The sequence below is a fragment of the Somniosus microcephalus genome, chromosome 13 (assembly GCF_052327205.1).
Source record: "Somniosus microcephalus isolate GS21.2 chromosome 13, FLI_Smic_1.0, whole genome shotgun sequence".
Taxonomy (NCBI): Eukaryota; Metazoa; Chordata; class Chondrichthyes; order Squaliformes; family Somniosidae; genus Somniosus; species Somniosus microcephalus.
The window spans coordinates 70,348,174-70,371,333 of NC_140999.1; the positions used below are offsets into that span (position 1 = coordinate 70,348,174).

At 46.5% G+C, this 23,160-nt stretch overlaps 1 protein-coding gene across 15 annotated transcripts in view; it reads right to left on the reverse strand.

Moving 5' to 3' along the window:
- Positions 1 to 23,160, reverse strand: part of eps15l1a (epidermal growth factor receptor pathway substrate 15-like 1a) — a 504,393-nt gene that overhangs the window by 310,003 nt on the left and 171,230 nt on the right. For 14 of the 15 annotated variants that reach the window (XM_086004995.1, XM_086004999.1, XM_086004998.1 and 11 more), the window contains 2 exons: positions 21,002 to 21,156; positions 19,220 to 19,376 (listed from right to left, as the gene is read on the reverse strand). In XM_086004995.1, coding sequence (XP_085861121.1) covers positions 19,220 to 19,376; positions 21,002 to 21,156 — 312 coding nt within the window. Of the gene's footprint in view, positions 1 to 6,605; positions 6,669 to 19,219; positions 19,377 to 21,001; positions 21,157 to 23,160 lie in introns of all 15 variants that reach the window. The other variant, XM_086005006.1, reaches the window with a different exon arrangement.

Sequence of the window (23,160 nt, forward strand, 5' to 3'; positions counted from 1 at the left end):
CTTCTGACCTTATGATGGAGGGAAGGTCATTGATGAAACAGCTGAAGATGGTTGGGCCTAGGACACTGCCCTGAGGAACTCCTGCAGTGATGTCATGTGATTGAGATGAATGACCTCCAACAACCACAGCAACTTCCTTTGTGCTAGGTATGATTCCAACCAATGGAGAGTTTTGAAAAGGAAAACTTTGCAGGGCTATGGTAAGAGCAGGGGAGTGAGACTAATTGGTGGCTCTTTCAGGCATGATGGGACGAATGGCCTCCATCTGTGCTGTCTGATTCTATGAGAATCAGATCCCTTTCGTATATTAGCGGTTAGTTTTAGTTGCTATATCTAGCAGTGGGGTCGCGCGGGAAGACCCCAGAAAAGAGAAAGGTAGAAAAAGGTTTTTTTCTCAAATAAAATCCCTCACGCTCATCAATTTCATTTTAATACCCCCTCTGCCCAGTGCTCTGATCTACGAGCTGCAGCACTGTAGAGAAATCGAGTCATTCAATTTACATGTTAATCCTCCTTAAGAAACACTCCTCCTTGCTGCTGTACATTCAGGGTGATATCAGCATTCCCGTAGACACTGAATTTATTTGAGCTCACACTCTGTGGAAAGCTGGGTCCACAACACAACCCAAATAGTCACAGGGAGATAGAAGAGCAAATATGTAGGCACATTTTTGAGAAGTGCAAAAACAATAGGGCAGTAATAGTAGGGGATTTCAGCTACCCTAACATTAACTGGGATAGAATCAGTGTAAAAGGTATAGAGGGCGCAGAATTCTTAAAATGCATTCAGGAGAACTTTTTTAGCCAGTACATAGCAAGCCCAACAAGAGAGGGGGTGGGTCTGGACTTAGTTTCAGGGAACGAAGCTGGGCAGGTGGAAGGGGTATCAGTGGGAGAGCATTTTGGTGCTGGTGATCATAATTCAGTTAGATTTAGGGTAGTTATGGAAAAGGACAAAGATAGATCAGGAGTAAAAGTTCTCGATTGGGGAAAGGCCAATTTTGCTAAGCTGAGATGTGATTTAGCAAAAGTGGACTGGAAACGGCTACTTGAAGGTAAATCAGTGTCAGAGCAGTGGGAGGCATTCAAGGAGGAGATAGGGAGGGTCCAGAGCAAATATGTTCCCACAAAGAAATCTAGAGCCCCCTGGATGTGAAGTGGCATACGGGGTAGGACAAGGCAAAAAAGGGAAGCTTATGTCAGATACCGAGAGCTAAATATTGCAGAAAGCCGAGAGGAGTATAGAAAGTGCGGGGTGAAATTTAAAAAAGGAAATTAGGAAAGCAAAGAGGGCATGAAAAAATATTGGCAAGCAAAATCAAGGAAAAACCCAAAGGTATTTTATAATATATAAAGAGCAAGAGGATAACTAAAGAAAGAGTAGGGCCTATTAGAGACCAAAAAGGAAGCTTGTGTGTGCAGGCGGAAGACTTGGGTATGGTTCTTAATGAATACTTTGCGAATACTTAATGAATACTGTCTTCACAAAAGAGAGGGACGATCCAGACGTTATAGTTAAGGAGAAGGAGTGTGAAATATTAGATGAGATAAACATAGTGAGAGAGGAAGTATTAAGGGGCTTAGCATCTTTGAAAGTAGATAAATCACCTGGTCCAGATGAAATGAATCCCAGGCTGTTAAGAGAAGCAAGGCGGGGAAATAGTGGCGTCTCTGACCAACATTTTTCTATCCTCTCTGGCTACAGGTGTGGTACTGGAGGACTGCTAACATTGTACCGTTGTTTACAAAGGGAGAAAGGGATAGACCGAGTAATTACACGCCAGTCAGCCTAACGTGGGCAAATTGTTGAAAAAAATTCTGAGGGACAGTATTAATCGTCATTTAGAAAGAAAGGCACGGATTAATCAAGGACAGTCAGCATGGATTTATTTAAGGAAGGTCGTGTCTGACTAACTTAATTGAATTTTTTGAGGAGGTAACAAGGAGGGTTGATGAGGGTAGTGCATTTGATGTAGTCTACATGGATTTTAGCAAGGTCCCACATGGCAGACTGGTCAGAAAAGTAAAAGCCCATGGAATCCAAGGGAAAGTGGCAAGTTGGATCCAAAATTGGCTCCGTGGCAGGAAGCAATGGTAATGGTTGACGGATGTTTGTGTGACTGGAAAGCTGTTTCCAGTGGGGTTCCACAGGGTTCAGAACTAGGTCCCCTGCTTTTTGTGGTATACATCAACGATTTAGACTTCAATGTAAGGGGCATGGTTATGAAGTTTGCAGATGATACAAAAATTGGCCGTGTGGTTGATAGTGAGGAAGGAAGCTGTAGACTGCAGGAAGATATCAATGGACTGGCCAAGAGGGCAGAAAAGTGGCAAATGGAATTCAATCCGGAGAAGTGTGAGGTAATGCATTTGGGGAGGGCTAACAAGGCAAGGGAATACACAATAAATGGTAGGATACCGAGAAGTGTAGAGGAACAAAGGGACCTTAGAGTGCATGTCCACAGATCCCTGAAGGTAGCAGGACAGGTAGATAAGGTGGTTAAAAAGACATACGGGATACTTTCCTTTATTGGCCGAGGCATAGACCGAGGCATAGAATATAAGAGCAGGGAGGTTATGCTTGAACTGTATAAAACACTAGTTAGGCTGCAGCTAGAGTACTGCGTGCAGTTCTGGTCACCACATTACAGGAAGGATGTGATTGCACTAGAGCGGGTACAGAGGAGATTTACAAGGATGTTGCCGGGACTGGAGAATTTTAGCTATGAGGAAAGATTGGATAGGCTGGGGTTGCTTTCTTTGGAACAGAGGAGGCTGAGGGGAGACTTGATTGAGGTGTATAAAATTAAGAGGGGCCTAGATAGAGTGGATAGGAAGGACCTACTTCCCCTAGCAAAGAGGTCAATAATCAGGGGGCATAGATTTAAAGTCATTGGTAAAAGGATTAGAGGGGAGTTGAGGAGAACTTTTTTCACCCAGAGGGTGCTGGGGGTCTGGGACTCACTGCCTGAAAGGGTGGTAGAGGCAGAAACCCTTAAAAAGTACTTGGATATGCACTCGAAGTGCCGTAACCCACGCAGCTATGGACCAAGGGCTGGAAAGTGGGATTAGGCTGGAGAGCTCTTTTTCGGCCTGCACAGACACAATGGGTCAAATGGCCTCCTTCTATGCCATAAATTTCTAGGATTCTGGAGCGTGATCCCAGAAAGCACTGCACAGAGAACAAACACACAATGCTGCAAGGGATCATCAGTAATCCACTGAAATCCAACTCATTTTGGAAAAAAAAGACTGCTTTCACAACCTCAGGACGTCCGAAAGTGCTTTACAGCTAATTAAGTGCTTTTGAAGTGGAGTCACTATTGTAATGTAGGAAACGCGGCTGCCAATTTGTGCACAGCAAGATCCCACAAACAGCAGTGATGATGATGATCTGGTTTTTTTTTTAGTGATGTTGATTGAGGGATAAATATTGGCCAGGACACTGTGGATAATTTCCCTGCTCTTCTTCCAAATAGTGCAATGGGATCTTTTACGTCCACCTGAGTGTGCAGACGGGGTTTAACGTCTCATCCGAAAGACGCTCAGTACTGCACTGGAATGTTATCCTGGATTTTTGTGCTCAAGTCGCTGAAGTGGGACTTGAACCCACAACCTTTCGATTCAGAGGCGAGAATGCTACCACTGAGCCACGGCTGACAATTGGTGCTTAATTTGAAGCAGGATGCAAGCAGCCAGGTGCCTTGTACTGACCATTCCACATGCTTTAGCCAAGTGGTATTGAATAATGCCTCCGAACAACATTTAGCACAGATACAAGCAGCTTCAGGTATCCATGCATAGGCATATTGATACGTTCAGCAAACTAGAAATTAATGATTCATTAATGAATATGGCCAGGCATGGAGGGAGGAGGTTTTACACTGCGTGTTCTGCCCTCGCAACGCGATTCTATGCAGAGCTAGACAGATAGCGAACAACTCGATATCTTCCAATAAAATCACAAGGCTTGACTTTTCTTGTAACACTTTACTGAACGATTCTAATTGTAAAACTGAAATACAACACAGAAATGGAAGCACACATTAGTATACAGGCGCATAACTGATATGTATACACAGATTTAGGTACGCCTGAGCAACACAGTACATTTAGTAAACTGGGAGGCATTCTCTTTAAATTAGCCCTGTACATAGTGTATGAAAATACAGCTACTAGTTAATCAGCTAGGCAGAGAAAAGTTACAACTAAACATTTTCTACAACATACAGTGCACATTAATCATCCATAGCATTCTAAAATACTTACAGACAAACAATTTCCAAGACTCAAGCATGGGGATAATACAACTGCCCAGAGCCTGTGCTGCTGTAGGAGCACCGTGGTGTAGGTCTGTGTCCCAGCGAGGGCTCCACGAGGACTACGTAGCAGTCCTGTGGGGAGCGTGATGACCTCATCACGCTCGGTAGCGTTGTCCGCGCTTGGGGCGTCACGTGATGCGCGTGGTCGCGTTTCTGGCCGTGGAGGCCGAAGTCGGGAGCGGGAGCTGGAGGCCAGGCTGAGCCGATGCTTGCCGCGGGAGCGGAAGATCGCGTCGCTCCCGGCGGCTGGTAGATGCGGCCAAAGACGCTAGGCCGGGCTGTGCCGGCAGCCTTTCTGGAAGGCCGAGTCGGGCCGGCAGCCGCCTCACGCACGTCACGTCGTACGTGCCGTGACGTCAGCACGCTACGTTGTACGTGACGTGACGTCAGCACGCTAAGGCGCGTCTTAAAAGGGCAATGGCCCTAAAAGGTAAGTTAAAGGGGCAACGGCCCCAACAGGTAGGTTATACATATATAAGTAAGTTAAATACATACAGTGAGGTTAAGTTAGAGGGAGAGGCAGCACACTCCGTATTCTCTGTATCTGTACGCACACGCATGCACACACTCTCCGTGGTGCGTTTGAAGGATAGCACCCAGTTTGAAGTAGGTGCCCTGTTAATAATTAAAAGTATCTGGGTTTTATGGGGCAAGTCACTAAGCTGTATCTTGGGTCCAAGACTGATCCATTCACACCGGAAGAATTCAGTACCCAAAGCAACTGGCCCACCAGAGAGACTCAGGATTGCACTAACCCTCTGCATAGTTGTGGGAAACCTACATCAGAAATGGACGTGATAGTTGAGATGGGTCTGAATTGTTCCTCAAAATTCTTCTCCGATCAATTGTAGAAGTGAACTTTTATTCCAGAGCATCGTTGCAGCATCTGAACTGGAAGGGCTTTGACTCGAGGCTTTCTTCGACTCACCCACACATAAAGCTAGAGCTTTTTAACATTCGTACAACAATGGGGCACGGGAAGACATGGAACTTTTACATTATACAAACTATAGGGGCGGGGGATGAATTGTAAATGTATATGGGACATCTCACTGGTTCTAAGAGCATTAGTTCAAAATAGTCACGCTGCTTCTCCTCACACTGCCCACCTGACTAGGTGCTCTGGCTGGCCAAGGATACTTCCCTTTATAGGAACAGGAACCGGTCATTTAGCCCCTCGGGTCCATTTCGCCATTCTATTAGATCATGGCTGATCTGTACCTAGTAGAACAACAGATGCTGGTTGCAGCTCATCCACCCTCTTAAAGTATATGCACCAGAGGTGCGCCCACAGGAAGGAAAGGTAGAAACAGCAGTGAGTCACCATTTTCACATAGCTTCGAGCAGCAAGCACTGACAGAGCCTGGGAGCATATTTCTCCACTAACCTTCTTCAAAAAGCATGGGGAAAGGGACCCATAACAAGGAATCATTGATATCAGAGGATCAAAATAAATGTTTAAAATGCTGACTATATACAGTCCCCAGCACGTATAGCGGGTGTGTTCATGCCCGCCATACGCGATGACCAGTGCAACAGCTATGTTGAAACCCCCGTCGTTTTAACAGCGGATTTTCACTATTACAATGAACATTGGGACAGATATCTTCATAGGGATTACCAACACAGTCCATAATACAAGAGATTGCAGGAGAGAAGATAGTGATTCTCCCGTGAATGTGGGAGTTTGCTAGGCTATAGCACTATGATAAACTACTATATACTGTAGAAAAAAAAACAAGACTGCATGCAATACAACTGGCTTTATTTAAATCATTTACTTATGATTGCTCTTGCTTTCAGTGCACCTAAAGCTAAACGAGGTGCGAACTGGTGAGTAAACACAGCTGTTTCTGGACAAAATAAACAGGGTGCTTAATACGCTACAACCAGCAACTTTGAAATTGATCTTAATGCAAATGATTAATGGTTTTCACATTTTAGCCGTTATAAGCGACTGCCTGTTTTAAACATGAACGTTTTAAGTGGTGGTTACATTACTCAATCTCCTTTCACTTAGTCACTGACACTGACAGGGCTATTTTCCAAAGTTGAAATTGGAACTGCACACAAGTCTATACTCTCACCAATCATTCCCACGTAGCAGGTACTGGCCAGATCATGTCTGAGCTTGCTAACGTCTAACATGCACAGGTTTGTGATAGGCATAACAATTGGATCAGATGGATTTGAGGCAATGGGAGGAGCAGGCAAGGGTTAGTGGAATGTTTAAAGCAGGCAGGTGAGAGTGCCCTGATAACATGTTCACAGCGAGTTACTCACACGCCTCATTTCTGCTAGTTGCGAAAGCTCAGGCCCAACAGGAGTCATGTAGCCTGAGAGGCTCTACAGAGAGAAAAAACTAAAGTGGGTCCACAGATACATGCAAAAGATGGTTAGTGTACAAACATCAAGAGCTGTAGCATCAGGTTCACTTGGAGAAAACACAGATCTTAACTTGGGTCAGATTCAGTGCCATCAAGTGGCCAATAAAATAAAAATGGGTAAAATAAAAAAAACCTGGGCGGGCAAAATGAACACCATATATAAACAAATGAGTTGGAGTGTGATCTCTCGAATGTATGCAGTTTATATTGGTCAATTATAATTGCATCTGATCATTAACAGAAATTTTGTGAACTAAATCCAAATACAGTGAAACCTGTAAATTACAGACACCTTAGGGACTGGCATCAGCTGTCATTATTCTCAAATTGGGCATTGTCTGCACTGTAAAATGGGGAGTTCTTTACCCAGCATCCATAGTGGCAGAGAAACCGCACTATTCCTGGGACAGAGCTGTGCAAGCATTCAATCCCAGAGATAGAGCGGTTTCTCTGGTGCTGTGGATACTGGGTAAAGAGCTCCCCATGCCACAAATGCCATTCCTTTCACAAAACCCGCTGCCACCTCGTGCTGACCAGCATACACTGACCGCATGAAAATTTGGGGGCAGAGAGGAAGTGAGCTGCAAGGGGAAGCGCCAGTGATTCCGACTCGGTGAAGGCTCCAGATACTGCAGCTTCACAACAGTCCGTCTCCTCTGTTTTAGAGTTGTCAAAGGGCTTGGCACATTGAAGGCTGTCCGTAATTCGCGAGTGTCCATGGTTTCAGAGTGCCTCTTTTATATTTTACTATGCGCCACCTTTTTATAACTTAAAACACGGGACATTTAATTGAGCAAAGCTGCTGTATCTGGAACTTTGGGTCGGAATCACTGGCGCTTCTCCTTACAGCTCGCTTCCTTTCTGCCCCCAAATTCTCATGAGGTCAGCACACGCAGGTCAGCACGAGGCGGCAGCGGGTTTTGTGAAAGAAACAGCTTTTGTGGAATGGGAGCTCTACCCAGCATCCACAGCGGCAGAGAAACCGCTCTATCTCTGGGACTGAATGCTTGCACAGCTCTACCCCAGAGATAGAGCAGTTTCTCTGCCGCTATGGATGCTGGGTAAAGAACTCCCCATTCTACTGAAAATGCTTACAGTGCAGATAATGCCCATTTTCAGACTGGAGTCAAGTATACAGTGCTGTTTCCCCAGGGGTCAGTATTAGGACCACTGCTCTTTTTGATATATACTAATGACCTGGACTTGTGTATACAGGGCATAATAATTTCAAAGTTTGCAGATGATATGAAATTTGGAAATGTAGTAAACAATGAGGCGGATAGCAACAGACGTCAAGAGGACACAGACAAACTGCCAACAGTAAAGAGGGTTAAGGTGCAGAAAAATATTAAACAGGCAAAGTTGAAGGCACTTTTATCAAAATGCACGTGGCATTCACAACAAGGTGGATGGATTAATGGCACTAATAGAAGTAAATGGGTATGATGTAATTGCCATTACTGAGACATGGTTACAGGGTAACCAAAGCTGGGAACTTAATGTTCCAGGGTACTCAACATTTAGGAAGGACAGACAAAAAGGAAAAGGAGGTGGCGTAGCACTGTTAATAAGGGACGGTAGAGATAAAAGATCTTGGCTCGGCAGATCGTGATGTAGTTTGGGTGGAGCTAAGAAACAGCAAAGGGCGGAAAACATTGGTGGGAGTTGTGTATAGGCCACCAAACAGTAGTGGTAACGTAGGGCACAGTATCAATCAAGAAATTAGAAGTTTATGTAACAAGGGCAATACGGTAATCATGGGGGACTTTAATCTACATATTGACTGGGCAAATCAAATTACCACTAATGGTGTGAAGGATGAATTCTTGGAATGCATGCGAAATGGTTTCCTGGATCAGTATGTGGAGGAACCAACCAGGGAACAGGCTATTCTGGATCTGGTACTGTGTAATGAGAAAGGGCTAATCAATAATCTTGTGGTAAAGGGGCCTTTAGGGACAAGTGACCATAATATGATTGAATTTTACATTAAGTTTGAGAGTGATGTAGTCCAATCTGAAACTAAGGTCCTCAATCTAAACAGAGGAAATTACAAGGTTATGAGGGACATGTTGGCCATGGTAGATTGGGAGACTACACTAAAAGGTATGAAGGTGGATATACAATGGCTAACATTCAAGGAAATAATGCATAATTTGCAAAAAACATATATTCCTCTAGGACATAAAAACCCAAAAGGAAAAGTGATCCAACCGTGGCTAACAAAAGAAATTAAAGCTAGTATTAAGTCAAAGGAGGAAGCTTATAAAGTTGCCAGAAAAAGCAGTCAGCCTGAGGATTGGCATCTTTTTAGAAATCAGCAAAGGGGGACCAAGAAATTGATAAAGAAAGGGAAAATGGAATATGAGCACAAACTAGCGAAAAATATTAAAACGGATTGTAAAAGCGTCTATAGGTATGTTAAAAGGAAAAGACTGGCGAAGATAAATGTAGGTCCTTTACAGTCAGAGACGGGAGAATTTATAATGGGGAATGAGGAAATGGCAGAGAAATTAAATAAATACTTTGTTTCTGTCTTCACGGAGGAAGACACAAAAAACCTCCCAGAAATACAAGAAAGCCAAGGGTGTGGCGAGAATGAGGAACTTAAAGAAATTATTAGTAGTAAAAAAAAACAGTACTAGCAAAATTAATGGGACTAAAAGTCGACAAATCCCAAGGACCAGATGACCTACATCCTAGGGTTTTGAAAGAGGTGGCCATTGGGATAGTGGACGCATTGGTTATCATCTTCCAAAATTCTTTAGATTCTGGAACGGTTCCTGCAGATTAGAGGATAGCAAATGTAACCCCGCTATTTAAGAAAGGAGGGAGAGAAAAAACAGGGAACTACAGACCTGTTAGCCTCACATCAGTAGTTGGGAAAATGCTGCAATCTATTATAAAGGATGCAATAACTGGGCACTTAGAAACAAATAGTAAGATTGGGCAGAGTCAACATGGATTTATGAAAGGGAAATACTGTTTAACAAACCTATTGGAGTTCTTTGAGGATGTAACTAGTGGAGTAGACAAAGGGGAACCGGTAGATGTGCTGTATTTGGATTTTCAGAAGGCCTTCGATAAGGTCCCACACAAGAGGTTGGTGAACAAAATTAGGTCTTTTTCAGGATGGCAAGTTGTAACTAGTGGGGTACCGCAAAGATCGGTACTTGGGCCCCAGCTATTCACAATCTATATCAAGGATTTGGATGAGGGGACCAAATGTAACATTGCCAAATTTGCTGATGATACAAAGCTAGGTGGCAGTGTCAGTTGTGAAGAGGATGTGAAGAGGCTTCAAGGGGATCTTGACAGGCTCAGTGAGTGGGCGAGAACATGGCAGATGGAAAGGCGGAGTATTTCCTAAATGGTGAAAGGTTGGGGAATACAGATGCTCAAAGGGACCTGGGTGTCCTTGTACATGAGTCACTGAAAGTGAATGTGCAGATGCAGCAAGCCATTAGGAAGGCAAATGGTATGCTGGCCTTCATTACAAGAGGATTCGAGCACAGGAGTAAAGAAGTCTTACTCCAATTATATAGGGCCTTGGTGAGACCACACCTGGAGTAGTGTGTACAATTTTGGTCTCCTTAACTAAGGAAGGATATACTTGCCATAGAGGGAGTGCAACAAAGGTTCACGAGATTGATTCCTGGGATGGCGGGACTGTCGTATGAGAAGAGATTGAGTAAACTAGGCCTGTATTCTCTTGAATTCAGAAGAATGAGAGGGGATCTCTGATATACCTATCAATTCATCCAATGAAAAGCGACGAGTTAAGACAGTAACTATAGGTTTTTATTGGTTAAATAACAGAGCCCACCCTCGTGGGTGATCGGATCCAACAAGGAGGAATACCAGCCAGTCGACCACCTTTATACCTGGGCAAGTAGGTGGAGCCATGGGCGGAGTCAGCAGTGGTCAGCCCAGGTATAACAGCGTGACAAGAGGCGACCTCGTGTAGTGATACAACAGTGTAAACAGTGATAACCATAGTGTAACGATATAACAGTGATAACCATAGTGTAACGATAGTGAACGATAAAAGTGGTTTACCACATTCACCCCTTGTGTTTTAGATTTGAGTCCGGCGGGGTGAAGTGTACTACCAGTTCGGGTATGTCAGTCCGTCCGGAGGCCTCGTAAGCCTTTCCGATCGTCGCAGCAGCGGCGGCGGTGATGCAGTATCCGATGTTAATGCTGGTGTCTGCGTGGTCGGCGAAGGCTCGTGGGGTTCCGGCCGTCTACTTGGGCTGGATTTGGGGGGGTGGTGGGGGGTAACGGTGGTGTCTCAGGGATGCCCGAGGGTGCGAGGTCTCGTAAGGAGACTGTGTCCTCCCGCCCGTCTGGGTATGCCACATAGGCGTACTGGGGGTTGGCGTGCAGGAGGTCCACCCTCTCGACCAGGGGGTCCGTTTTATGGGCCCTCGCGTGCTTTCGCAGCAAGACGGGCCCCGGAGAGGTCAGCCAAGTTGGTAGCGTGGTTCCCGTAGTCGACTTCCTGGGGAAAACAAACATTCGTTCATGGGGGGTGGCGTTAATGGCAGTGCAAAGCAGTGACCGGATGGAATGCAGCGCTGCCGGGAGGACTTCCTGCCAGCGAGAGGTTGGGAGGCCCTTGGACTTTAAGGCTAAGAGAACAGCCTTCCAGACAGTCGCGTTCTCTCTTTCCACCTGGCCGTTCCCTCGGGGGTTGTAGCTGGTGGTCCTGCTTGCAGCAATACCTCTCGCTAGTAGAAACTGGCGAAGTTCCTCGCTCATGAAGGAGGAGCCCCGGTCGCTATGTATATAGTTCGGGAACCCGAACACGGCGAAGAGGTCGTTCAGGCATTTGATGACCGTGGTACTGGTCATGTCTGGGCAGGGGAAGGCAAAGGGGAAACGGGAGTACTCGTCAATGATGTTGAGGAAGTACACATTACGGTCAGAGGACGGGAGGGGCCCCTTAAAATCGATGCTCAAGCGCTCGAAGGGGCGGGTGGCCTTGATCAGGCTTGCTCTGTCCGGCCTAAAGAAATGCGGTTTGCATTCGGCACAGGTTTGGCAGTTCCTGGTCATGGTCCTGACCTCCTCGATGGAGTAGGGCAGGTTGCGGGCCTTAATGAAGTGGTAAAGTCTGGTGACTCCGGGGTGGCAGAGGTCGTTGTGGAGGGTCTGCAGTCTATCAATTTGCGCGTTGGCGCATGTACTTCGTGATAGAGCATCTGGGGGTTCGTTCAGTTTACCAGGCCGGTACAAGATCTCATAATCATAGGTGGAGAGCTCGATTCTCCACCTCAAGATCTTGTCGTTCTTGATTTTGCCCTTCAGCTTGTTATTAAACATAAAAGCGACCGAACGCTGGTCGGTGAGGAGGGTAAATCGTTTGCCTGCCAGGTAATGCCTCCAGCATCGTACAGCCTCCACGATCGCCTGGGCCTCCTTCTCGACCGAGGAGTGTCGGATCTCAGGGCCCTGGAGGGTCCTTGAGAAGAAGGCCACCGGTCTCCCCTCCTGATTAAGGGTTGCGGCTAGGGCAAAGTCGGATGCATCGCTCTCCACTTGGAAAGGGATAGACTCATCCACTGCGCGCACTGTGGCCTTAGCAATGTCTCCCTTAATGAGGGAGAAGGCTGCGCACGCTTCTGCCGTCAGGGGGAAGGAGGCGGACTTCATGAGGGGTCTGGCTTTGTCCGCATAATTCGGCACCCATTGGGCATAGTAGGCGAAGAGCCCCAGGGCCCTCTTCAGCGCCTTTGGACAGTGGGGGAGGGGAAGCTCCATGAGGGGGCGCATTCTTTCGGGGTCGGGGCCGATGACTCCGTTCTCTACTACGCAGCCGAGGATGGCAAGGCGCGAGGTGTTAAACACACATTTATCCTTATTGTAGGTGAGGTTCAGCCGTTGGGCCGTACGGAGGAATCTCTCCAGATTAACATCATGGTCCTGCCGGTCGCGGCCGCAGATGGTGACGTTATCTAGATAGGGGAACGTGGCTTGCAGCCCGTTCTGGTCAACCATCCGGTCCATCTCCCTTTGGAAGACCGAAACCCCGTTGGTGACGCCGAAGGGAACCCTAAGGAAGTGGTAGAGGCGGCCATTCGCCTCGAAGGCGGTATACTGGCGGTCCTCAGGGCGGATAGGGAGTTGGTGGTAGGCCGACTTAAGGTCGATGGTAGAGAATACTCGGTACTGTGCAATCTGATTGACCATATCAGATATGCGGGGAAGGGGGTATGCGTCCAGCTGGGTGTACCGGTTTGTGGTTTGGCTGTAGTCGATGACTAGGCGGTTTTTATCGCCGGTCTTAACGACTATGACCTGGGCACGCCAGGGGCTGTTGCTCCTCTCGATGATGCCCTCTTTCAGGATACGCTGCACCTCAGAGCTAATAAAAGCTCTGTCCCCGGCGCTGTACCGCCTGCTCTTGGTAGCGACGGGTTTACAGTCGCGGGTGAGGTTGGCGAACAGGGAGGGGGCGGAACCCTGAGGGTGGATAGGCCGCAGGTGGTACGCGGTGGGCGGTTTAAAGGCTGTTGGTTGTCGACTGTGAGTGGGGGGAGGGGTCCACCGTATGCCAAAGTGACACTTTGAAGGTGGGATTGGAAATCCAGCCCTAGTAGGACGGCAGCGCAGAGTTGGAGCAGGACGAGAAGTTTAAAATTTTTATACTCCGTGCCCCTAACCGACAGGGTCACAACACAGTATCCGCTGATGTCTGTTGAATGGGACCTCGACGCCATCGAGATCCGGTTGCGCGTTGGCTGGACAGTGAGGGAGTAGTGGCTCACCATGTCTGGATGGATGAAACTCTCCGTGCTTCCGCTGTCGAACAGGCAGGTCGTGGCGTGGCCGTTTACTTTGATGTCCATCATGGACTTGGACAGGTGATGCGGGCGAGCTTGGTCCAGTGTGACGGAGGCTAGTGTATGGCTGAGCGAGCTGCTGTAGTCTGCGGGTGAGGCTGTGGTCAGGTCTGGAGACAAGGTGGCGGTCGAGTGTGGTGAACAAAATGGCGGTGCCCACGATGTTGCATAAAATGGCGGAGAAGATGGCCGCTCCCACAACTCACATGAGGCACTGCCGGTGTCGGTGGCCTTGATCAGAGATGGCCGCCCCCACGACTCACACGAGGGGATACTGGCATCTGTGGCCTTGATGAAAGATGGCCGCCCCCACAACTCGCATGAGGCACTGCTGGCGTCTGTGGCTTTCCCCCTGCAGGCCTTCGCGAAGTGGCCTTTCTTGTGGCAGTCGGAGCAGGTCGCGTTTCTTGCAGGGCAGCGCGCCCGCGGGTGTTTCGCCTGGCCACAGAAAAAGCAGCCGGCGGCCCGATCGCGGGGCTCCGATGTCGCAGCCGGTACCGGGGGTGGCGGTCCCGATCGGGTCCGGGACGCCGACGCTGAGGTCCCAGAGGCGGCGGTGCGAGGGGTATTGCGGTCGGGGTCGGGCCCGAGTCCCAGGGTCGCGCAGCACAGTACCTGGAATACGCCTCGAGGTCCCGATGGGCCACTTCCAGAGAGCGAGCGAGGGCTGCAGCTGTGTTCAGGTCGAGGTCCTTTGATTCGAGCAGTCTTTGCCGTGAGTAGTCGGACCGAAGGCCTTTCACGAAGGCATCGCGGATATTCTCTTCAGTATTTTCTGCAGCCGTTACAGCTTTAAAGTCACAGTCCCTGCCGAGTGTTTGTAGCGCCCGTAAAAATTCATCTACAGACTCTCCTGGCTGTTGCGGGTGGGATCTTAGGAGATGTCTGGCATACATAGAATTTACCGGGCTCCGGTACTGCTCTTTCAGCAGGTTGAGGGCGGCCTCGTATGTAGTAAGGTCCTGGATGAGTGCAAATACTTTAGGGCTCACTTGGGTGGTCAGAACTCTTAGTTTGGATCTCTGAGGCACGCCGGATTCTCCCAGGTAGGATTCGAAACAGCTCAGCCAGTGTTTGAAGTCGAGGGCTGAGTTTGCTGCCTGTGGGTTTAGATCCAGGTACGGCGGTCGGAGGGCTCGCAGCCAGGCCGGCTGCTGTGGCTGTTGTAGCTGGGTGTCTGACTGGTCGTTTGGCTGCTCCGTTAAAGACATTTCAAAATTTAGCCAATAAAATTGATATACCTATCAATTCATCCAATGAAAAGCGACGAGTTAAGACAGTAACTATAGGTTTTTATTGGCTAAATAACAGAGCCCACCCTCGTGGGTGATCGGATCCAACAAGGAGGAATACCAGCCAGTCGACCACCTTTATACCTGGGCAAGTAGGTGGAGCCATGGGCGGAGTCAGCAGTGGTCAGCCCAGGTATAACTGCGTGACAAGAGGCGACCTCGTGTAGTGATACAACAGTGTAAACAGTGATAACCATAGTGTAACGATATAACAGTGATAACCATAGTGTAACGATAGTGAACGATAAAAGTGGTTTACCACAATCTCATTGAAGCATACAAAATTATTACAAGGCTTGATAGGGTGGATGCTGGGAGAATGTTTCCCTTGGCTGGAGAGTCTAGAACAAAGGGCCACAGTCTCAGGATAAAGGGTAGGACATTCAGGACTGAGATGAGAAGAAATTTCTTCACAGAGGGTGGTGAATCTTTGGAATTCTCTACCCCAGAGGGCTGTGGAGGCTCAGTCATTGGGTATATTCAAAACAGAAGTCGATAGATTTCTGACTAGTAAGGACATCAAGGAATATGGCGATAGGGCTGGTGAATGGAGTTGAGGCAGAAGATCAGCCATGATCTCACTGAATAGCGGAGCAGGCTCGAAGGGCCGAATGGCCTGCTCCTGCTCCTATTTCTTATGTTCTTAGACAGGTGAAATTGGCAGACACAAGGCAGATGCGATTTAACACAGAGAAGTGTGAAGTGATACATTTTGGTAGGAAAAGTGAGGAGAGGCAATATAAACTAAACAGTACAATTTTAAAGGGGTGCAGGAGAGAGATCTGGGGTTGTATGTACACAAATCTTTTAAGTCGGCAGGACAAGTTGAGAAGAAGGTTAATAAAGCATTCGGGACCCTTGGCTTTATTACTGGAGGAACAGAGTACATTAGCAAGGACATTATGCTAGACCTTTATAAAACATTGGTTTGGCCTTAGCTGGAGTATTGTGTCCAATTCTGGGCACCACTTTAAGAAGGATGTCAAGGCCTTGGAGAGTGTGCAGAAGAGATTTACTAGAATGGTACCAGGGCTGTGGGACTTCAGTTATGTGGAGAGACTGGAGAAACTTAGAGCAGAGAAGGTTAAGAGGAGATTTGATAGAAGTGTTCAAAATCATGAATGGTTTTGACAATTTAAATAAAGAAAAACGATTTCCAGTGGTAGAGGACACAGATTTAAGGTGATTGGCAAAAGAACCTAAAGGAAACTTTTAGCGAGGAGTTGTGATCTGGAATTCACTGCCTGAAAGGGCGGTGGAAGCAGATTCAATAGTAATACTCAAAAGAGAATTGAATAACTACATGAAGGGGAAAAAAATTACAGGGCTACGGGGAAAGAGCAGGGAAGTGGGACTAATTGGATCGCTCTACCAAAGAGCCGGCACAGGCACGATGGGCTGAACGGCCTCCTTCTGTGCTCTATGATTCCAAGTTGCTGGGTCTCTCAAATGTCTTTTTTTTTTTGCAGGTGTCTGTTTTTTTGGGAGTGTCTGTTTATACAGGTGTCACTGTACACTCAAAATGTATTTAATGATATTTGAATGCAAGCAATATAAACCAACATAAGCATTGAACTCTGCTTTGAACTGCTCAAGGGAATGTCCCCACATTGCAATCATTCCCATTAACCAGTATGAAGCAAAACAACAATATAGCATCTTCAATGTTCTTTACACAGAGACAGACACCAAGCCAGGAAGGGAGAGATATGGGGTGGATGGTGACCAAATTTCAGAAAAAGTTTTGAAGTTTTTTTTTAAAGGAAGAGGAGCAAAGAGTTTTAGGGAGTGTATTTCAGAACATAGGACCCAAGAAGTTGAAGGTTCTGACACCAGTGGTGGGACAAATGAAGGAGGAGGGTACAAGAGGCTGCAGTCAGGGGAACGGTGAGTTTGGGGAGGATTGCAGGGCTGGAAGAGGTTACAGAGATAGGGTTGGGCAAGACCATTTAAGGATTTGAAGACAAAGATTTCAAATTGAATGCACTGGAGTATGGGGAGCCAGTTTAGGTCATTGGGGTCAGGGGTGACGGTGGGATCAAGTCAGCAGGGCTTTGGGCAAGAAAGTGGAGCTAAGTTTTAAATAATTTGGAACATGGAGTGAAGAGGATGGGATTCTGGAAAATAGAGCATTAGTCAAGTCTGGAGGTAAAGATATGTGCAAGAGCTTCAGTGGTGGAGGGGCTGAGGGAGCGGTGGATGCAGGCAATGCTGCAGAGGTGGATGTAAATGGTCTATGTAATGGAGATGGTATGGGCTCTGAATTTCATCTCAAGGTCAAATAGGACACCTTGGGTTTAATGTGGGACAGTGGCCGGGGAAAGGGATGTAATCAGTAGCATGGGAGTGGCGTTTATGGCAGGAATCAAAGACAATGGCCTTAATCTTCCCACTGTTGAGCTGGGGAGGAAGTTACGACTTCCTCGAGACTGGATGCTGGACAAACAGCGAGAGCACAGAGGCAGCGGAGGGCTTCAGGGAGGTGGAGTTCAGCACAGAATGGTCCATATAGGATGGGAGACACAAAGGTCGAAGGCCCCTGAAAATAAACCTTCAACTCTAGCAGTATCGACGCAGGGTTGTCATTCTTCATTCTCATGACCTTTGGTATGGAGTCTGCTGAATCAGAGGTTAAAAAGAAAACTCACTTCTAAGCCAGTATGCTTTTGATGTTGTGCCAATACACTTCATAGAATCATAGAAAGTTACAGCACAGAAGGAGGCCATTTCGGCCCGTCGTGTCCATGCCGACCAACAAAGAGCTATCCCCTTCTTTGCTAGGGAAAGTAGGTCCTTCCTATCCACTCTATCTAGGCCCCTCATAATTTTATATACCTCAATCAAGTCTCCCCTCAGCCTCCGCTGTTCCAAAGAAAACCCCAGCCTATCCAGTCTTTCCTCATAGCTAAGATGCTCTACTCCGGGCAACATCCTTGTAAATCTCCTCTGTACCCTCTCCAGTGCAATCGCATCTTTCCTGTAATGTGGTGACCAGAACTGCACGCAATACACTAGCTGAGGCCTAACTTGTGTTTTATACAGTTGAAGCATAACCCCCCCTGCTCTTGTATTCTATGCCACAGCAAATTAAGGCAAGCATTCCGTATGCCTTTTTAACCACCTTATCTACCTGGCCTGCTACCTTCAGGGATCTGTGGACATGCACTCCAAGGTCCCTTTGTTCCTCTACACTACACAGTGTCCTACCATTTAATGTGCTTCCCTTTTCTTGTTAGCCCTCCCCAAATGCATCACCTCATACGTCTCCGGATTGAATTCCATTTGCCACTGTTCTGCCCACCTGACCAATTTATTGATATCTTCCTGCAGTCTACAGCTTCCTTCTTCAGTATCAACCACAGCACCGATTTTAGTATCATCTGCAAACTCCTTAATCATACCCCGTATATTCAAGTCTAGATCATTGATATATACACAAAAAGCAAGGGACCTAGTGCTGAGCCCTGCGGAACCCTACTGGAAACAGCCTTCCAGTCACAAAAACACCCATCAACCATTACCCTCTGCTTCCTGCCTCCGAGCCAGTTTTGAATCCAACTTGACACTTTGCCCTGGATCCCATGGGCTTTTAAATTAGTGACCAGTCTGCCATGTGGAACCATATCAAAAGCCTTGCTAAAGTCCATATATACTACATCAAATGCACTACCCTCATCTACCCTCCTTGTTACCTCCTCAAAAAATTCAATCAAGTTCGTCAGACACAACCTTCCCTTAACAAATCCGTGCTGACTATCCTTGATTAATCCATGTCTTTCTAAATGAACTTCTTGTGTGATACTTTTATCTTTATCATCTCAAACTGTTCCTACCACTTCCAGTGACAGACCTTTACTCACCACACATCACCTGAGTGTTGTATCACTCAAACTGCTCTCTCCAGTACACCCTCTACTTGACAGGACAGAAAGTATACTTGTATCACTGTGTCTCACAGTTCAAGTGGACATTGTATAAACATTCAGGCAGCCACCAGTATGCTACTGAAATCCCAGTAGAGACATTTATTGGTTGGCCGGTTGAGTTCTGAGCTTAGGCCTCCAAACATAAAGGCCGATTGCTGATACATTATGCTGGGTTCATGTCCCACTCCTGCAGTCTCAACACAGGAAGATAAGGAGGTCAAAACAAATATTGCCACACAGTTGAACACGCCTAGATTTTTTCCACCGATTTTCTCACCCTCCCTCCCACTCTCCTGGTCCCTTACTGGGTATAGTTCCACAGGTGCTGAGCTTACACTGAGGTAACCAGCCCAAGTGGTGAAATGTACCAGCCCAGACTGTCAGGTCTAAAGCTAAGAGTACCTCATCAATTCCTATAAAGTCAGAGTAGCGTCAGGTACTTACTGATACTGGTGTAGTCCTCTCTGACGGTGGGATCATGTCTGGAGTCAGCACCTGGGGAGGGTCAGTCCCTTTGCTGACCTTTTGCTGGATCAGATACATTGCTAAAGCAAACTGTTCCCTGTTCAGTTTCCCTATCTGTTTTGTGTCGGCCAGGGCCCTGTTGGAAAACAGTTTACTAAATAAATGCAGACTCAATATTGCAACTACAGCAAAATCATGTCGACTGCTATGTTTAATATCATAACAATAAAGGAAGGTACGTGTTGACATAGCAGCAATGTAATTTAATGGAGAGGAAAACAAGCCAGTGGCAGCCTGCAGTGAGGGTCGTACAGCAGGTGATGCAGAGGGAGGTGCAGAAACCATCTGGAAGTGGCTCCCAGTGTCAGTCACACTGCTGTGGATTAGTATCTCCCCACAAGAGGAGTAAAGAAGTCAGTGAGAGTTGCTGCTGGGCCACTGGCAAAAACCTCCCGGCAGCTGAAGGGTGATGCAGGCACAGGTCAGAAAGCCTGCTAGAAATGAAAAAATCAAGGGGCACTGACTGCGGTGAAACAGACTCATGCTCACCGGGCATTTTTTTTTTAAAAAGCCCCTCTTACAAGATAAAACCAGCACCTGCAGTACTATAGTACGCTTCTATTCAGTGGATTTCTTTTTAAACAAAATATTAGACAAACATATCTTTTGAGACTAACTGCAGCAAATTCCACGAACAGTGCAGCTTAAGAGTTTGCATTTGATTGAGTGCGGGCTATTCCCTCGACAACATTTGATATGCAGACGTAGTCACTGCACCAGTATAGTCAATGAAGGACACTTCACGCACCATCATTATATCAACAGTATATAATGCGCATTACAATGATGATTTTCTTACCCCTTCAAGTATAGAAGATTATGGGGTGATCTAATTTAGATGTTTTAAGATGATTAGAAGGGTTTGATAGGGTAGATAGAAACTATTTCCTTTGGTGGGGGAAGTCCACAACGAGGGGGAATTACCTTAAAATTAGAGCCAGGCTGTTCAGGGGTGATGTCAGGAAGCACTGCTTCACACAAAGGGAAGTGGAAATCTGGAACTCTCGCCCAAAAAGCTGTTGAGGCTGAGGGTCAATTGAACATTTCAAAACTGAGATTGATAGATTTTTGTTAGGTAAGAGTATGAAGGGTTATGGAACCCGGGCGGGTAGACGGAGTTAAGATACAGATCAGCCATGATCTAACTGAATGGCGGAACAGGCTCGAGGAGCTGAATAGCCTGCTCCTGTTCCTTGGTTCCTATTCATGATTCAATCATTTCTATAATATTGGGTGTCATCACCGGTTGTGAAATCATTAACCTGAAGGTGCTTTTATCTTTCATCAGTGCCTGGGTCTGAGTTCTGGGAGAACAATTTTAAGTCCCACTCACCCACCTGTGGCCAACTAACAACTTCTGGCTCAAGAACTGTAAAACTTGCTGCCCACATGTGCAGTTCCCTTATGTCGGCACTGTGGTGTTTGCTGTACACGTGGAAGGGACATTGTGCTGATATCCCAAAGTAATGGCAGCCTCATGATGCTAGCACGCTGATGCACTGAATCCAGCTCAGCACATTTAGAAGCCATCAGTGAGGCTGTAAGTCAGAGGCAGGTTAGGAGGTGAATGAAATCTGGGTCTCTGCTGTTTCATTGGCTCATGGCCATTTATCGTGCATGAGCTAAGATGTCCCGAGTACAGACTATGACTCTCTCACAATACATTAACAACACTCAGCGTGAAAACTGTACATCTCTTACCATACGTGAGCCAAGAGATTTTGATGAAGCGCAGACTGCATGAAGATATCTTTGACTTCCAAACCACTGACGTACCCATCCATATCCAAGTCTATTTTGAGGAAGATGTCATCGTACCGCATCTTGTCATTAGCAGGCACAACCCAGTTTAATGGCTGCAACAAACAGGATTTTTCCAAGTCACTGCACTGCACAATATCAGTAGGTGAAAGTAACAGCATAAAGGATCACAAATCATCAGAGCCCTGAGAACAGCACTGACTTTATTCATCAACTCCTCAACCAAGTGTGACGTGAAGCAACTAAAAGGACAACTTACTGTAATACCCAGGTCAGTATCTGTGTTTGCAATGGGAGTGATAACAGCCATAACCATCATGGATGAAATCTAGTCAAATGTGTACACACAAAAGGAGTCATCCAGTTCAAACTATGTTGATTTCAGAGTTGCAATTGTTATTTCCCTTGTAGCACAGTACAGTGAAGCACCAGTCATAGATTTATGGAACACAGTCTCGTGCACACTGAGGTCCTGGTAACTGTTACTACAGAAATTAAGGATCTTCACCCAGGACTGCTTCTCATGCACATTCTAGTGGACAGATTCAGAACAGTATTGGCAGAATCCTGGGAGTAAATTGCTCAAATGCCCTCTTAGCTACAAGAAGAAAACACTTTCATAATCCAAGTGATCATCACAATCGTTTTCAGAACAAGTCAGAATACAGAGCCGTAGCATAGAGTGTAATGTTATACGTGTCTAATGATGTTGCCTTATTGTAAATTCCAGTGTAGAAGTCTAACTTTAATTCAGGTCTGGAATTATTCCTGAGCATACAGGACTGACTGGTACACTGCAGCAGTAATGATCGAATGATACAATTGGCTTGACAAATATCCACAGCCTCACTACAAATGGCCACTGGGTATGAGGGCGTATGAAAGGAACAGGAAGAAATTATTAAGCTCAAGTTTATTCAGTCACAGAATATTACAAATGTTCTCCATCGTAGAGTGTGCCCAATTCAGCTAGTCAGGGGAGGTAGGCAAAAGTAAAACCTACAAAAGAAAGCTTTCCAAAATTGCTCCTAAAGCCAATGGCATGAAACTCCCGTATTAATCCAACCTTACAACACACATTCACAACTCCAAGCCGTGCATTCCACCAGCGCCTTATCTAGAGCTGCACCAGTGCCTGAACCACTGTGTTCCCTGAAGAACACACCCGTCTATCGATATAACTTTCAGTCCTGTTCTTCAACAAAAATGTAAGCAGTTTACTTACACAGGAGTTATACCACTAGTTTGGTTGGGAGTCCATTCTAATTAGCTACTGCCCTTGGAGAGGGGTGACCTTCTAAACATCGTCTTGAGGTTCAGTGATTTTACCCCGCTGCCCTCTAGCTGTGTGATCATATTCTATGTACAGTAACTCTGATCCATTTTAACCCATATTCTCCATGTTTTAGCATTTGAAAGACATACAGATGCTCGTTAACTGATTACTCGACTTACTAAAAAGCCAACAGTGCAGGATTTGACTCTGCTTGTGGGAGGGGGTGAAATATGGGAGGATCACGATTCACTGAAGAATAACACTGGCCAATAGCTGATATTCATCCACTGCTTCCCTCAGGTAGATCCAGTTGTGTCCAGAAAATGCTCACCATTCCTGAGAAAGCATAATCATGAACATGATTCAAGCCCGGGGCTCTAACCCAAGCCTCGCAGCTGAACAAGGAATGCATTTTAATGCTATGAGTTATTTTTAAGTACCACACAAAGAAGTTTTCAAATAAAGTCTACTCAAGATTGACCAAACTTCAGCTAGCAACAGTCACATGCATACTAACAAGAGCACTGTGGCCGCAATTCTTCTCAAGGAGGACGACAGCATGGAAGCACAACACTCTGGGACCCCAATGTGAAGTACTAGAGTGGCAAGCATACAGCCAATTTCCAAATAACAAGTTTCTGATCTTAACCATGCTGTTGGGGGTGAGGTGGCACACTGAATTGAGGAGGGTGGGGGGAGACAGGAAAATCACTGAGCTGCTCTTGTGCAGCCTTGGTAGAAGCCTGGGACTATGTACCAGGGAATGAGCCATGACAATGCAGACTACCTCAGCAAGATGTAACAGTGCTTCCCATCTAATCAC